At 45.8% G+C, this 15,485-nt stretch overlaps 1 protein-coding gene across 30 annotated transcripts in view; it reads left to right on the forward strand.

Annotated features, from left to right (window-relative positions):
• The window catches only part of clasp1a (cytoplasmic linker associated protein 1a), a 317,477-nt gene that overhangs the window by 132,643 nt on the left and 169,349 nt on the right, over positions 1-15,485 (forward strand). For 29 of the 30 annotated variants that reach the window (XM_039755243.1, XM_039755255.1, XM_039755246.1 and 26 more), the window contains exon 8: positions 2,578-2,648. In XM_039755243.1, the coding sequence (XP_039611177.1) occupies positions 2,578-2,648 (71 nt within the window). Of the gene's footprint in view, positions 1-2,577; positions 2,649-10,961; positions 11,251-15,485 lie in introns of those variants that run through there. The other variant, XM_039755270.1, reaches the window with a different exon arrangement.

Raw genomic sequence — 15,485 nt, forward strand, 5'->3', positions numbered from 1 at the left:
CCATCTCCGTTAGTTAACTCGATCGCCGAACGTCCCTGAACGTCATGTCATGCCGGCACTGTCTGACTTGCTCCTCTTCTAGTTTCTAAAGTGCCCCAATATTTACTGGCAGTTCCCACTCATAAATGTGGGCCACTAATTCTCCTGCAGGTTTCATTTGAATGCAGGATTTGAATCTGATTATGTGGCTAAGCCGCTGCCGTCAGAGGATAAGCCCACTTTCTGTAACGCCATCTCCAGAGCTCAACTTGCTAACGTTCAGGAACCGGAATAACACAACGGCATTGAGGGTTTTATACTGTGAGGCGAGACAGAAGCTGCCAAAGCCTCTTAAAATTTGGGATGCGTTTTGGTCATGACCCACTGGATCCGTCCATACATTTAAACAATCTGGAGATGTCTTTTGTTAAAATGTTTAACACCCTTTTCACCTCCAGGATGTTTTGTTGGTCTTTCTTAGGGTAAAGGGAATGAGTACTAAACGTACAAGGCCTTACAGTACTAAAGTGGGCCAAACAACACTCTACAATGGGGTAATGTAAGGTGTGACCAGTAGGGGGCACTCTCAAGCTGTCCTCAAACTCTAACTGCATTTGTTAACAAAATAACAAAGGTAAACTGTTACTGGGGACACTTTGATAGTTTGTGACCCACAACTTGGGCTCACACGTCAAGTCAGCTGCGATTGAAAACAAAAAGCTTTCAATTTATCACAGTATCAAAATGGCAGGCAGGCCTTATGTCGGAGTGTATGAGTTGTGTTGCAAGTTGGTCGTACATGAGCATAAGAATTTACTTTTATTCTGCCAACACCTCGACTGCTGCTGCTACTGCTTGTCAGAATGGGACGCAGGTGGCACAGGCCTGCTGTTTTAAAGTGTTTTATGTTGTAGAGTCTTCTCCATGTTATCACCTGTGAACAATCTATTAATAAATAATTTAAATTAAAAAGCCTAAAGCTACATCCACCACATTAATGTATTTTCATTTAATAGCACCATTTTTAATGACCTCTGCCCTCTCTAGCATTTTCGCATCATTTACCAAAGTATCTGCACCCGCACTAAAATGACTGATGACACATATGACGTAGCTAGTCACCTACACTGGGCATGTCCACATGGGTGGGAAAAATCCTTAAGGGGATGGCAATGCTGCCAGCCATGGGATAAGTCATAAAACTGTGGCAACTGGTAAATTATTTGCCTTTTGCAGCAAGTGTGCTGCATGCAAACACGACAGGTAAGCAACACAACAAGTGCCATGGAAGCCATCATCTCCTCTGTGTCCGCCATGTTGGATTATGGTTTGCTTCCGTAGAGTGTGACCTGTAGGGGGTGTTGCAGCATCCCAGACACAACCTCACAGACGCCAGTCCCTGGTTTAAAACCACAGTAAAACCTGACCTTCTCTCTCCACAGCTGCCCAAAAACACAGTTCAGTTCTCTTATTCTCTTTCCTTCCTACTCCTCCAGTCCTCTTCTTCCACCCGACTGCAACTCGCCTGGATGAGGCAGAGCGGCCCCTTTTGTGTGAGACCCCGGTGTACAGACCCATAGGTAGCCTGACAAAGTAAGGATATTGGATCCCAGCAGCACTCCCTGACGACACCCACGGAACCCAACAGGGCCGTCTCATGGGACTACAACTCCCAGCATACCCTGCAGGTGTCTGTATGGGTACTCTATCCCATGGATGCCGCCAGCTAGCATGTCAGGGGAGTAAACAGACCCAATTAGTTGTCTCCCCCTTCATCTCTAATATATTGGCCTCCCATGATTCTTTGGCCCCCCCTCAGCTGGGATGTCGACGTATTTCCATCCATTTTGGTACCCTCTACTAATCTCTTGGTTGAGTCAGGGAGCATCCTGCTTTCCTTCTTTTTCACACTTTACAATGCCCCCCTGGGATCCTTCCTGACCAAAACGCCAACTGACCAGTCAGTGAATGAGACGTTGTAAAGAGCAGGATCCAATCAGGGAGGGGCTACATAACATGCACAAACCAATCAGAACTCACTCTGCGTTTTCACTCATCCACACTGCAATGCTGAGCCGCCATCTCCAGAAACATACGGCTCTGGAGGGCGTTTTCAAAAGTCTTTGTTTTCAGTGGTTAAAAACACCAGGGCAGGGACTCGGGTCAGAACGAAAATGTAGCAGTGTGGACGCAGCTTAGGTTTCTTGAGTTAGCGTTTAGTTGTTGGTCAGCCAGAGATGGGTAGGTAGGTAGCCTGATCAGTCAATTGATCGTAGTGTGGGGCAGAGAAGATGACGAGGAGTTTGAGCCTGAGGGTCATCAATGGCCGATCCACTGCTCGCTCGCTGCGGTCCAGGTGATGTAGGACAGTGGATTAAAGAGGCCATTGTCACTTTAAAATGCCAGTCAGTCTATTAATGGTGTGTATCATGTGACTGAATCACAAGGAATGGATTGAACGCACACACACACACACACACACACACGCACGCGCACACACACTTCAGCTTGTCAGGTGCTTGTGAGAGTGAATCACAAATGGCCTTGGCGCGTTTACATCCGAGTCTAATCTGTTCCTTTTTGTTTTTCCTCAAACAGGTTGAATGTAATTTTTGCTAAATTTGACGAGGTCCAAAAATCTGGGAACATGATACTGTCATCAGCCTCTGGTAAGTCACATTCATTCACAAAACATAATTTGCTCGTTTTTTCGAGAATGTGCCCTCCTCTGCCTTCTCTGAAGGCCCTGTGTCACTTCAAAATGCTGACAATAAATGCTGGCGCAGACCGCCATTGTGCTGCTGCCTTCCCACTTGACTGGGCCTGATGTTCTGAGCTGCTTCTCCTCCCACCTTTGATGAAGGTTATCTTTGAATGCTCCTCTCGGGTGGCACCCCATTGTGTGTGTCTTCTGCGAATGCCCGACAGCAGTGTTTGTTGATCCTGTCCTTTTATTAATTATTACTCACTGTTACTTTGGAATGATGTTGGATTGCTGATATTAGCAGTACAGTACTTAACACTAGAAAGTGTCTTTGCTGGCACGTGCCTCCTGACTGTGAGTCGTAATTTGGGGGTTTCCAGTATAATTTATCAGGCTATGAGGTTACCTGAGTAAGAGGACTACATTAGCAACAGAGGAGGTCCTCTAAATGCTGGTGAGAAAGCACAGAGGACACTGGGGGCAGTAAGCCCCGTGTGTCCTGAAGGGGGTAACAAGCATGGGTGCAGGCAGAGAGATGCCACCTCAAGGAGAGGACCCTGGGAAGGACTGGTTGCTAGTGGGAAGATGACCTAACAATTTCTGCCTGTCCTGTCTCAGCAGGGGTTCATATTCATGTTTTGGAGGTCTCTTTTGTTCATTGTTGATTCTTTTGTTTATGTTCATAATGCACATCATTCTTTAAATTTGATTTTATCATTTGCCTTTACTATGTTCTGTGTGTTTAGTGGGTGGTCTACTGAGGGGTGGGGCCACCTAGCAATCACCGCCAGGAACTGCTGCCCACCGTACAAATTCAAAGGGTCTCCCACAATTCCTGGAGGTTTATTTTGAATATACCAGTGAGTACTGAGTTATTCGTGATTTCATCTGCTCATTGTTATTACCGGATTTTCAACCACGTTTCTGGATTTCTGTTTCGGGGCCTCCTTTGCCCGGATCTTCTTTTGTTTCAGGCTGCTCCATTTTGACTTTTGTGCTCAACGGAGCTTGCTTTTATTTCAGTGCATTTGTGTGACGGTAAACTGTTTACGTTAATGAAGACGCCGTGTTTGCCCTTATTACTTGCTGGGGTTTGATGCTGATATCCCCCTATAGTGGGCATTTTCAGAAGTGCGTTTGGAACTTAATTGGAACTCCTAGTTCACAACACCACTGTAGTGTGACCCTCTTTCAAGAAAGAGTAGGGCCTGGAATGGAAAGCTGTAGGTGGAAACATCTACTGGCCACTAGAGGGCACATATGGGACTGTGCTGTTCCTAAGCTTTTTATATTTATAAATAAATAAATACACTACATAAATAGATAGACACAGAAATATACACACTGTGGACACTAAGTGACACTGTTGCCCCTTTAAACTCAACAGACAGACACCCAGGACATCAGGTAAAAGCACTAAGAATATCCATATATATTTTCGGGACTTGATTTTATCGTATAATTTCTGGTATTTCAGAATGTCGATATTATGAGTCAAATGCGGAAAAAGAGATTACGATATGCTAACATCCACCTAACCCTAACCCTAACCACGGAGCACACGGCCTACTTTATTTCTGTGTATTGTGCCTACATGACCACACGGTAATACACAAACTATTCCGAAGCGTCGTTTGCACTGTTTTGTGTTTTCTGTATCTCACACCCTCATGCACCTTTATTGTGAGAGCATCCCTTATCTACGATGGAGCATTCAATCAGAAGAAAATATGAAGCTGGTTTTAAATTAAACGTCGTTGAAGTGGCGAAAGAAATTGGTAACTGAGCTATTGCAACAAAATTCGATGCATCTGAAAAACTGGGACGAGATTGGAGGAGGCAAGAAGAAGTAAAACAAAAAAAATAAAAGTTAATTGTTGCATTTTTGAACAGGCGTATAAGTCGGGGTGTGATTTTATGATCGATTTTTCAGGTTTCTAGGCCCGACTTATACTCGACTTTATGCAGTAATTTATTTTTCTTCTTTAAGAGTACCCTTAAGCACCACAGCCACAATAACACAAGTAAATACAATGCACTAATCACACTTCTCTATCTCTATCTCTATCTTCTCCACTCCTCCCAGCAAGCTTTGTCCACCTCCACCCCACTCTGGCTCACTTGCTGGGTTCCCAACAGTCCTTTAAATAGTGCCCGACCCGGAAGTGCTTCTGTCCTTCCGTCCATGTGACTTGCCAACACTTCCAGGTCGAATGGAGAACTTGAATTTTCTTCAGCCTGGAAGTACTTCTGGGCTTTCGTCCCCGTGACTCGGTAGTACTTCTGGAACTGTAGGTGAGACATGACTCCCCAGGTTCTCTTGCAGCGTCCCCTGGTGGCACCCACGGTACCCAGCAGGGCTGTGGTATTAAACTCCATGTCCCATAATGCCCTGTGGGAATCTGGGGCACCACTGCAGTCCAGGGAAGCTACCATCTAGCGTCTTGCAGTGTCCTAGAAAAACTGCTTTCCCCCATCCTTCCATCTCAGGGGCGTCCCGGCCAGGTTGAGGTGCCGGCCATCTGTTACAACACACACCAGAATGTCTAAAAGGAAATAAAATGTAAAAACAAATAAAATGCCACGTATGCATCACCTTGGTACTGTCCCCGGGGCGAACTCTCAAACGTTTTGCTGAGCCATTCCACAAATATACCTGAGCAGCTTCGGCTACTTTAGCAGATTTACGTTCATTGTGCTGCTCGACTCTATCAGTCCCATGATGTTTAGTTCCAGTTTTCTGCAGCACGAGTGAGACTCAGCGGTGGGCAGTGAATCAGCCACCAGCCCCACTGGACCTTCACCACCTCTTACAAGACGATGACATCCAAGTGAAATGTCAGCCTTGTGGGCTTGTGCTCAGATCTCCGGTCATCTCTTTTATTCCATTTCATAGGACGGGGCAAGTTCTGCCATCTTTGATGGGATGTGCTTTGGTTTTGTACGTCTGCCCCACTACAGTGATCTGCTATGATGGCCATCTGTGTCTTTCAGTAAACTAAATAATATACAGAGACATCTGTGTAAGTTTATATTGCTACATGAGAAGTGTGGCCTTGATTCAATAAAACAAGAGTATCCATTGCAGTAAAAATAAATTCCTGAAATCTGCACAGAATAGCAAATTTACGAATGCAGACTAATTTTTCTTTTCTGCCTGGTGCTGTGATGCTGAAGGAGTTACACAAAGCAATTTGAGTTTAGTCATTTGAAACTTCGGAAAAGTGATGGCGGGGGTAAATAGATGCTGATGTGCACTTCTCACGCAGGGATTTGGCTTTTGGGAGCTGAAATGTGTAAGCGGATTATAGAAGAGAGAAATCCTCAAGTCTAATGTAAAAAATATTATCTTTGGCTTATCTGTATTTTCCATACGGACCATCTTGGTGAATATCTTCACGTGACATCATTGTGAAATAATAATGCCTGCTAAGTGGCAGTTGGTCATTTGAATTATAACGAATATAATCAAGAGCCTGCGGTGGGCTGGCACCCTGCCCGGGGTTTGTTTCCTGCCTTGCGCCCTGTGTTGGCTGGGATTGGCTCCAGCAGACGCCACGCGAAGACATCCTGGCAGCCAGCCTGCTGTGCATTCCTGCCAAACTAGCGGAAACCCCACACAGCAACAGACCTTTTCTGTTGATTTCTGCATGAAACCGTTGCTTTGTGTGCTTTTCAGAAAAAATATTCAGCCCTCAAAGAGTTAAGGCTTGTTTTGCGGTGTTGCTAGGCACTTGGCTAATTTGCAGGCATAAGTAGCCATGTGGTGCGGCTCTGCCAGCAGTACCCCAATACTGCAAATTTTTTTTTTGACAAAAATGAATACTTAAGGGAAGTGAGGGTGGAAATCTGGCAGTATTTGACAATCTGTGGGGCTTCAGGGCCCATTTTTACCTTTTTACATTCCCTGACGACCCTCATACAGCAATCAAAGAGTCCTGGGGGTTGAAAAGACTGCAAGTTCATTAAATGAGCGCACTTAGGTTCTGTGGACCACCCAGGCTGGCACTGCCACCTGAACCCGACACAGACAAGCATGGGGCACAAGTTCAAAGCACACACTTTGGTTTTTATTTTCTTTTTTCTTTGTTGGGAACGCCTTCCCCCGTTTCCCACACTTTCAACACGGTCCAAGCACAAGCATAGCACAAACACAATATTCTTCTCTCTCTTTTCCTTCTCTCCCACTCCTCGGGTCAAGCTTAGTTTTGCTTCCCCTAACTCTGGCTCTCCGAGTAGCGGCTGCTGGCTCCTTTTATAACGCACCCGGAAGTGCTCCAGGTGTTTGAGGACTCATTTGCTGCAGCACTTCCAGGTGTGTAGGAAGAACTGCCCATAAGGACTCAGCAGCTCCTGCTGCAGCACCCCCTGTTGGCACCTGCAGATCCCAACAGGGCTGTACCACACTCCAACTCCCATGAAGCCCTGCTGGAGGCACCGCTGCAACCCAGGGGGGCTGCCATCTAGCGTCCCAGAGGGAGGTTACGCTTTGGGCACACTTGATCCCCCAGGCTCCTAGTGTGGAGGTGACCATGGCCGGGCAAAAGGGCCCTGGTTGCATGCATCAATTCCTGGAAAAATACTGCGTAACACTGTCAAGTGATTCGGTGGACGCTTCGAGCGCATCTCAGTAGCTGATATGACCTTTTTTATTCTTTCCTTGTGTGCTTTGCATCCCAGTGATGGTCCCATCAGCAACGTTCTTACAGTAGGGAGAGAGAGGTCAGGAGCCCACGCTGATACAGCGCATTGCCACACCCGCCACATGACAAACCACCTCAGGATCCCAGATTGGGACCCGAGTGCAGCCATGTAACAGGTGACACCTCGGCACCGTACGAGTTCAGATGGAATGACACAGTGGGAGGTTTTGTTATGGTGGCTGGACGTGGCATGCGGGAAAGTTGTCCGCGTGGCTGCTACAGCTCTGTGACGTTGTGCTGGCCTCACAAAGCATCATGGGCCGCTTGGGGAAAAAAGTTTGCCTAAGCCGGCCGTTTAGCAAATTTCTGATGAAATATCCGGCAAACACAGCATATTTCACCGATCAGCACTGAGATCATGTAGAAGTTCTCTTACCTATGGAGTTATAGAACAAGATTGAACAAGATAAGTCTTCACGCAAGTAGAGTGGCGTAGGCCATCACAATCGACCCCTCCCAGTGCACTTAAATGCCGTCAGGAAGTCACTGATAATGGATTTGGAGTTGTGGCGAGTGGCTCCAGACCACGAGGGGGAACCGACCTGGTGGCTTTGGGGACCACGGGAACGGAGCTTGGAAGTTCAACCCTATAGGGACCCGTGGTCACCGCTAGGGGGCGCCCGGATGCCTGAAGAGCCCTGGCCCTCAGCACTTCTGCCACACCCGGAAGTGCTGGGGGGAAGAAGACCAGGGACACCCGGAGTGCTTCCAGGTGCAGAGTCGGTACTTCTGCCACACCAGGAAGGGGCGGCTGAAGCTCATCAGGAGGCACATGGATCACGTCCGGGTGTGTATAAAAGGGGCCGCCTCCCTCCATTCAATGGCTGGAGTCGGGAGTGTAGAAGGACGAGCTCAGAGGAGAGGAGTGGAGGCGGTGAAGAAGGCATTGGTTGAGAGGCCTGGACTTTGGGGGTGTTTTGGCTTGTGTGCTTCCACTGAAAATGTATAATAAACGTGTGTTGGGTTTGGTACCTGCGGTGTCCGCCTGTCTGTGTCTGGGCTGCTTCCCACAGAGGGATTGTAACACTGAGGCTGCTTGAGAAGTAAGTAAAGACTTTGGTCCAAAATGACGCATGTCAAGCGTTTCATAAGTTCCACATTGAGAGGTTGGGCGTCAAACTAAAAGAAGTGGCGGTTCAGGGTGTGTGTTGTGTGGTCTGCAGACACAGGAAGCAGAGGGTGACGGGGTGAGGAACTCTTATCAGAATCAGGTGACGTTAAGAGTGGTGTCCAGCAGGGGGCAGCGTTTTTAATACATAGAAATGAGTTGGATTGGAATATAAGTAATAGGCTGGTGAAATTTACAGATGATACCAAGTCAAGTGGATTGGCAGATCATCACAGAGGGACTTGACAGCACACCGGCTTGGGCAGATTTGTGGACAATGAAATTGAATGGAAGTAAATGTAAAGAGTTACAATGGGAAGTCTGAAATTCGAAAGTACACCATATGAGGAGGATTTAGGAGTGGTAGTGGACTATCAATGGCCAGACATTGTTCAGAAGCCATTAAGAAGGCAGGTTATATAGCGCCTTGACGTGTAGGGTACAAATCAACAGAGGTTATGCTCCAGATTTATGACGCTCTGGTGAGGCCTCATCTGGAGTCCTGGGGGCAGTTTTGGTCTCCAGGCTACAAAAAGGACACAGCAGCACAAGAGAAGGTCCAGAGAAGAGCGACGAGGCTGATTCAGGGCTACAGGGGATGAGTGATGAGGGAAGATGAAAAGAGCTGAGCATCTTCAGGGACTAAGAGGAGACCTGACTGAATTGTTTAAAGTGATGAAGAGAATCAGTCCAGTGGATCAAAAATGATGACCTTATCAACAACAAGGGGGCACCGTTTGAAACTTGTTGAGAGACAATTTCACACAAACATCAGGAAGTTTTTCTTCACACAGACAACTACAGGCACGTGGAATTTATTGACCACGTAGTGTGGTTGACAAGAGCACTTTAGGGGTCTTCAAAGCTTGACTTGATGTTGTTTTGGAGGAGTTAAGTAAATAGGACTGGCGAGCCTTGCGGTGCTAAATGGCCCGTTGTCATCCAGATTAGTGAAGAACTGAATTCTGCCAACTCAAAAGCCCAAGTCATAATAGCAGCACCTCTCCATATTGCCTGAAGGTCTGTGCAGATGCCTTCCTGTGCTGAATGGCCCGCTCTCGTCCAGAGTGTTCTCCTGTGGCCTAGTGATGCAGGACCAGGTAGCGGCGCTCAAAGGTTGGAGAGAAATGTAACTGATGAAGGATCTTCACTTTGAATTCTGGAATGCTGGAGTGTATTCCATGGATGGCTGAGTTCCATTCCTTTTCTGAGATGCCATCTCAGAGGTCCCTTTCCCACCGTTCTTTGAAATACTGTTATGTATTGTTGAGATGCTGTCTGAATCTTCATCAAAACTGGTCAGTATGGCCACTAGGATTCATATGGGTGTGAGATGTGGAAAGTTGGGAAGGCTTCTTCTAACATTGTATATACTGTAGGAAAAGAAGTGGGCAGCTGGGAGGTTGAATTTAGGGTGTTGCTGTTCACAAGGTGCGCGCAGATTGTCTATGTAAAGATCTCTAAGTATCGCAAATCCCAAATGGGTTCCATGGCTTAAGCAAATCTGAGAAGGTTCAGACAGACGATTCTTCTTCTTCTTCTTCTTTTGGCTGCTCCTGTTAGGGGTTGCCACAGCGGACCATCTTATTCCAGATGATTTCTGTGTATAAATAACACCCTGTCTTGTTTTCTCGTTAAAACCTTCCAACATAATATGTGTATTTTCTCAGAGGTGTTGCTAATCATGGCCAGGATCGTCTCCAGTTGTCCCACAACCCAGCGCTGGCTAAGCTGGTTAAGAATATGGAAGGATGGTTGTAATTAAACATCTTCAATAAAGGCTGTAAGTGGTCCCCTTTGCCTCACGCTGTGATCCTGGGAGGTCACCTGTCCAGTTACAAATGGCATTTAACAGTCGCGTCCTGACCGTGGAAGTCGTTATTCTCATGGAGTCAAGTGAACGCAGACGTCATGCCGAGTATTTGATGATCGGCAGCCTCTTCTTGTTCTTTTTTTTATTTTTATTTTTTAAAGATGGCACCTGGGACTGGGGTGGATTTATCGTGGCTTCTTCTTCATGCTGGTTGTGATGGCTCTCACGTTAATCGTAAGGCCAGCTTTTAGATCAGTTGTCTAAAGGTGCTAAACATGTAGGTGACTGTGGATGGCGCACATGAGAAATACACCGGCTCAGTTCTGGTAGCGCCCACCTCAGACGAGGCACCAGTCCATGGCGGGACCCACTAACACCTGCACAGCCATTTATCATGGCCAAGGGGGCCTGTGGGCAGAAAACTGGGCACCTGGAAAAAGAAAAGCAAGGACTGGATCAATGACGCAGTAGTGCCAAGCACTGAGCCGCCATATGTAACGCTGCCCCTTGGATCCAGTAGATCTCATCAGCAGCTTCCTTTAACTTGCAGTACTCTGGGTGCCCACATGCGCTTGAGCGAACCGCATAACGCTGAATGAGCGCAGCCTGTGTGTGACCCACTTCTGTGTGGCTTAAGTAAGAATGTCGGCTGTCTTGTGAATTGAAGGCCGATTGTCACACACACACAGGCTCTCTCTGGAGTGGCAATCATTGACATGACTGCGTTACTGAAATGAGCTGGAAGCGGCGAGAGGGAGCCGTGGGCTTTTATTTTGGAGGAGGATGCCAGTTGTCATCCGTGAGGTCATGTCGGGGGGAGCTGGGGGCTGCCGTGTGTGCTTGTGCTGAGAAAGTATGACAGCGGAACCGAGAGCTCTGCACACAGCGTAGTAGTGTTGGTGCGTCTGCGGAGAGGGCACTGGCAGTATGACCATCGGAGAAGGTAAGCAAAATAGCAGCGGAGAGCAGCTAATAGCGGGCACCTCCTGCTGCAGCATTCAGGCTTAGGCAAGGCAGGGTGGCACGTCGTCGATCTGGTGGACATTTTTGCTTAAATGGATTGTCACTTTGTTCATGCTTTAAAGAATTGTGTGGTCCTCCTCTAATCTTACATTTATCGTTCTAAAAGGCACGATGGTGGCAAAGAAGCAAAGGAAATGAGCACTTGGTGCGTGCCGGCTGTATTTAGGTCAGCTTAGTGCGGGCTCCTCGAAATCCATCACATTTCACATTTGGACACAGTGCAGTGTGGACTGTGAGGGGCTTTGATCGAATCATTGTGATCTGGTGGGGCTTTTAAAATGACTTCCATGTATAATGTGCCTCTGCCGAGCAACTCGGAGATTTACATTTAACAATAGACAAGAACATTCCATTCATCCGTCTGTCCGTCCATCCGTCCGTTTTCATTGCCGTTTCAGTAAACTGTACACCGTAATTACTGCACAATGCTCAATTGTTTGTAATCTGAGATAAAGCGGTAATTACTGTTATACTCAATTTGGCTGACGCCTTCATCCAAGGAAACTTAGAGGATTAGAGAGCTCAGGTTGTGGGTCAGCTTCATTATCATCAGCACCGCGACATTCGGGTTTGCGTGCCACCCAAAAACTGGTGAGAGTGGAGCAACTTGAAACAGTGGGCAGTGAGTACAACGTCAGACAACACATCGAAAACACACACAAGCATGAATACAGGGGGCACGTGTGAGTGACTGTTGAAGACCCCGAAAACAACGCACTCAATCCTCGGGATGGCTGAAGACTTTAATGGTACGTGTTGATGTTATACTGTATGCGGGGTCTACCAGATGGGAGCCATGTGCCAGTAGTACTCTGAACCCGCTCCACCACCCTCTATTGCGCCCAAGCAGCTGCCATACCAGGTGCTGCACACCCAGTGAGGACGGATGGCACTGTGCAGCTGTACAAGCTGGCGGGCAAAGCAAACATGGACAACTGCCGAGGGGTGTTGTGTGCACTTGAGGTTGTCAGCGGCGGTGATTGTGAAATTCTCGGGGGTCCCACACAGCTACTCAGAAGTGGGCATCGAACCAGCTGCCTTGTAGTTTAAAAACCAACAGCTTAGCCAGTTCACCAGTCACAGTGTTTGTTAGTTCGTTTTGTCATAATGGAGGACTTTTAAAGAACAAACAGAGCAAAGAGGCTCCTCCATACCAACGACAATACGTGTTTATAATGCCTCCCTCGCTGAGACTGCGCTTGTTCTCTTCAGTCAAGTGAGACGTTTTTGAGTGGTTTTGAAATTCGTATGTGAGTTTGTTTGTTATAATATTTCAATATTTCATGAGTCCTTATAAAGGCTAAATCTCCTCCTTTGGAAAAACAATGTTCTGTCTGTTATATAGCGCCTTTCATGTCTGTCTGTCTATTATATAGTGCCTGTCTATCTATCTATCTATCTATCTATCTATCTATCTATCTATCTATCTATCTATCTATCTATCTATCTTATATAGTGCCTTTCATATCTATCTATCTATCTTATATAGCACCTTTCATATCTATCTATCTATCTATCTATCTATCTATCTATCTTATATAGCGCCTTTCATATCTATCTATCTATCTATCTATCTATCTATCTATCTATCTATCTATCTATCTATCTATCTATCTATCTATCTATCTTATATGTGAGTTTGTTTGTCACTGTTTGTTATAATATTTCAATATTTCATGAGTCCTTATAAAGGCTAAATCTCCTCCTTTGGAAAAACAATGTTCTGTCTGTTATATAGCGCCTTTCATGTCTGTCTGTCTATTATATAGTGCCTGTCTATCTATCTATCTATCTATCTATCTATCTATCTATCTATCTATCTATCTATCTATCTATCTATCTTATATAGTGCCTTTCATATCTATCTATCTATCTATCTATCTATCTATCTATCTATCTATCTATCTATCTATCTATCTTATATAGCGCCTTTCATATCTATCTATCTATCTATCTATCTATCTATCTATCTATCTATCTATCTATCTATCTATCTATCTATCTATCTATCTATCTTATATGTGAGTTTGTTTGTCACTGTTTGTTATAATATTTCAATATTTCATGAGTCCTTATAAAGGCTAAATCTCCTCCTTTGGAAAAACAATGTTCTGTCTGTTATATAGCGCCTTTCATGTCTGTCTGTCTATTATATAGTGCCTGTCTATCTATCTATCTATCTATCTATCTATCTATCTATCTATCTATCTATCTATCTATCTATCTTATATAGTGCCTTTCATATCTATCTATCTATCTATCTATCTATCTATCTATCTATCTGTCTATCCGTTTGTTCATTCTTTGGGGCTGCTCGATGGTCCTGCAGTCTCTTGTTAATTGTTACCCCGTTAACTGAGGTCTCTGTTAATGTGATTCAGTGACATAAATGCTTGCCATTTGTTCTTTGTGTTCTTTTATGTTGTATCAATTCGTACTTTAATGTCTTAACTACATTTGAAACTCTTGCCGTCCATGTGTGTAGTAATCGTAGAGTCAATACAATGCTGGACGTGTCCTTTGTTTGGCTGTTGAGATGTGAGACGTCTGACATTTTTATTCCTTTCTTGTCAGTTTTTTTTTTTGTTTCAGTAATGTGTAAAGACTCCAGTACCGTGAAGATCGTTTTCGATGTTCAAATTCTTGCATGATGGCCTTTCAAGTCGTTTTATTTGTGTAAGACTTTTAGTTGATGCTCACGTTGTTGTGTATTTGCACCACAGATGCTTTCCCCTAATAAGGCTGACGCAGGTAGGAGTCTGTCCGTGTCCTCCGCGTCTGCAGCTGTCTGTGTGTCCGTTTAGGTTTTGGAGTGTAAACGTACCTTAAGGGTGTTCGGGACATTTGGGTCTCATGCTCTCGCTACCAGCGGGGATGGTCGGGTTTTATTCACTGTCGGATTTCAGTCTTGGCGCTGTATGGAGTTGGCCTGTTGTACCCCCACGTACTCCTCATTTTCTCCCTCATAGACACGAGTCAGTGGATGGTTAACCAGCTGACTGCCATGACACCCCTCGTTTGTGTAAAATCCGGCGATATTGTGAATTGAAGTGGCCTGCATAATCAAGCAGTAAGAGTTCAGATGTTCATTTCAAACATTAGCAGGTCTATAAAGAATACCCGTGTAACAAACACTTCAACACTAAACACCCTCCAGGCGTCACCAAAGCTCTGAAAATCGATGTCATTGTGTGATGTTCTTCCAGGCAGTGACCAGACAGTCGCTGCCCTTAGCCACAGCTTGAAAAAGAGGCAGTCCTGTTAGTGCCCTTAGCTATGAATAATAAAAAGGAGAGATGGTGAAGATGAAGATTATTTGGAAGCCACATGTTACTCCTGCAGCTCGGACTTATTTTGGTGTCAAACTGATTGACAGAGGAGACACAGAAAACGTAAAGGAGGCTGGCTGTGTGTTGCCATTGCTTCAAAATGGCAGTCATTCAGCTGTCAAATATGAGCAATTTGTGGGCTCCTTAAAATGCAGTCGACATTTTGCTTCTTCATCGTTCGTCTCAACATCACACCATCACCTGATGTATCTGGTGTCTCGAAGTTTGTCACCAACAGAATTCTCTGTGCTCAACTGTTTATAAAGGTCACACGGCGGACGGGGCCATAAATAACGTCCCAGTTCCTCTCTGAAATGATCCCTTCTCTCTGGGAGGGAGGAAAGGAAAAGTGGTTCCCCACTGCGCACTCCCCCTCTCCCCCTGCCGTGTAGGCCGTGCGTGGCTAGAACTGTCATGAACTTGGGGTCCCTAAGCACAATAAATCCAAAATGACTCCAAAATACCCACCCAAGGGAGGAAACCAGTAAACTCCGGTTAGTCATGAAGGACAAACACAGGATTTACTGTATTATCAGAAAGAATGTTTTGAAACAGTGATGCCACACAAAGGTGGTTGCTTCAAAAGACAAAGGCAGTCCAAGGCCAACACGTCCCAAAAACGCAAATCCAAGGAGTGGAACGGTCGACAGCACCGCTGTCCATCTTCGTCACTCCTCCTCCTGTGTGTGCGCTGGTGGGAGAGCAGTGATGGCTTCCTTCATTTATCGTCCGTCTCCAAAGTTCCTCAAGCTGCTTATGTGGAATGGAGCAGGCCTTGAGAGAACGTTTCAAGTAGTCCTTTGAGCGTTTCTTCGGTCAACCTTGT

Source organism: Polypterus senegalus, chromosome 6 (genome assembly GCF_016835505.1).
Source record: "Polypterus senegalus isolate Bchr_013 chromosome 6, ASM1683550v1, whole genome shotgun sequence".
NCBI classification, from domain to species: Eukaryota; Metazoa; Chordata; class Cladistia; order Polypteriformes; family Polypteridae; genus Polypterus; species Polypterus senegalus.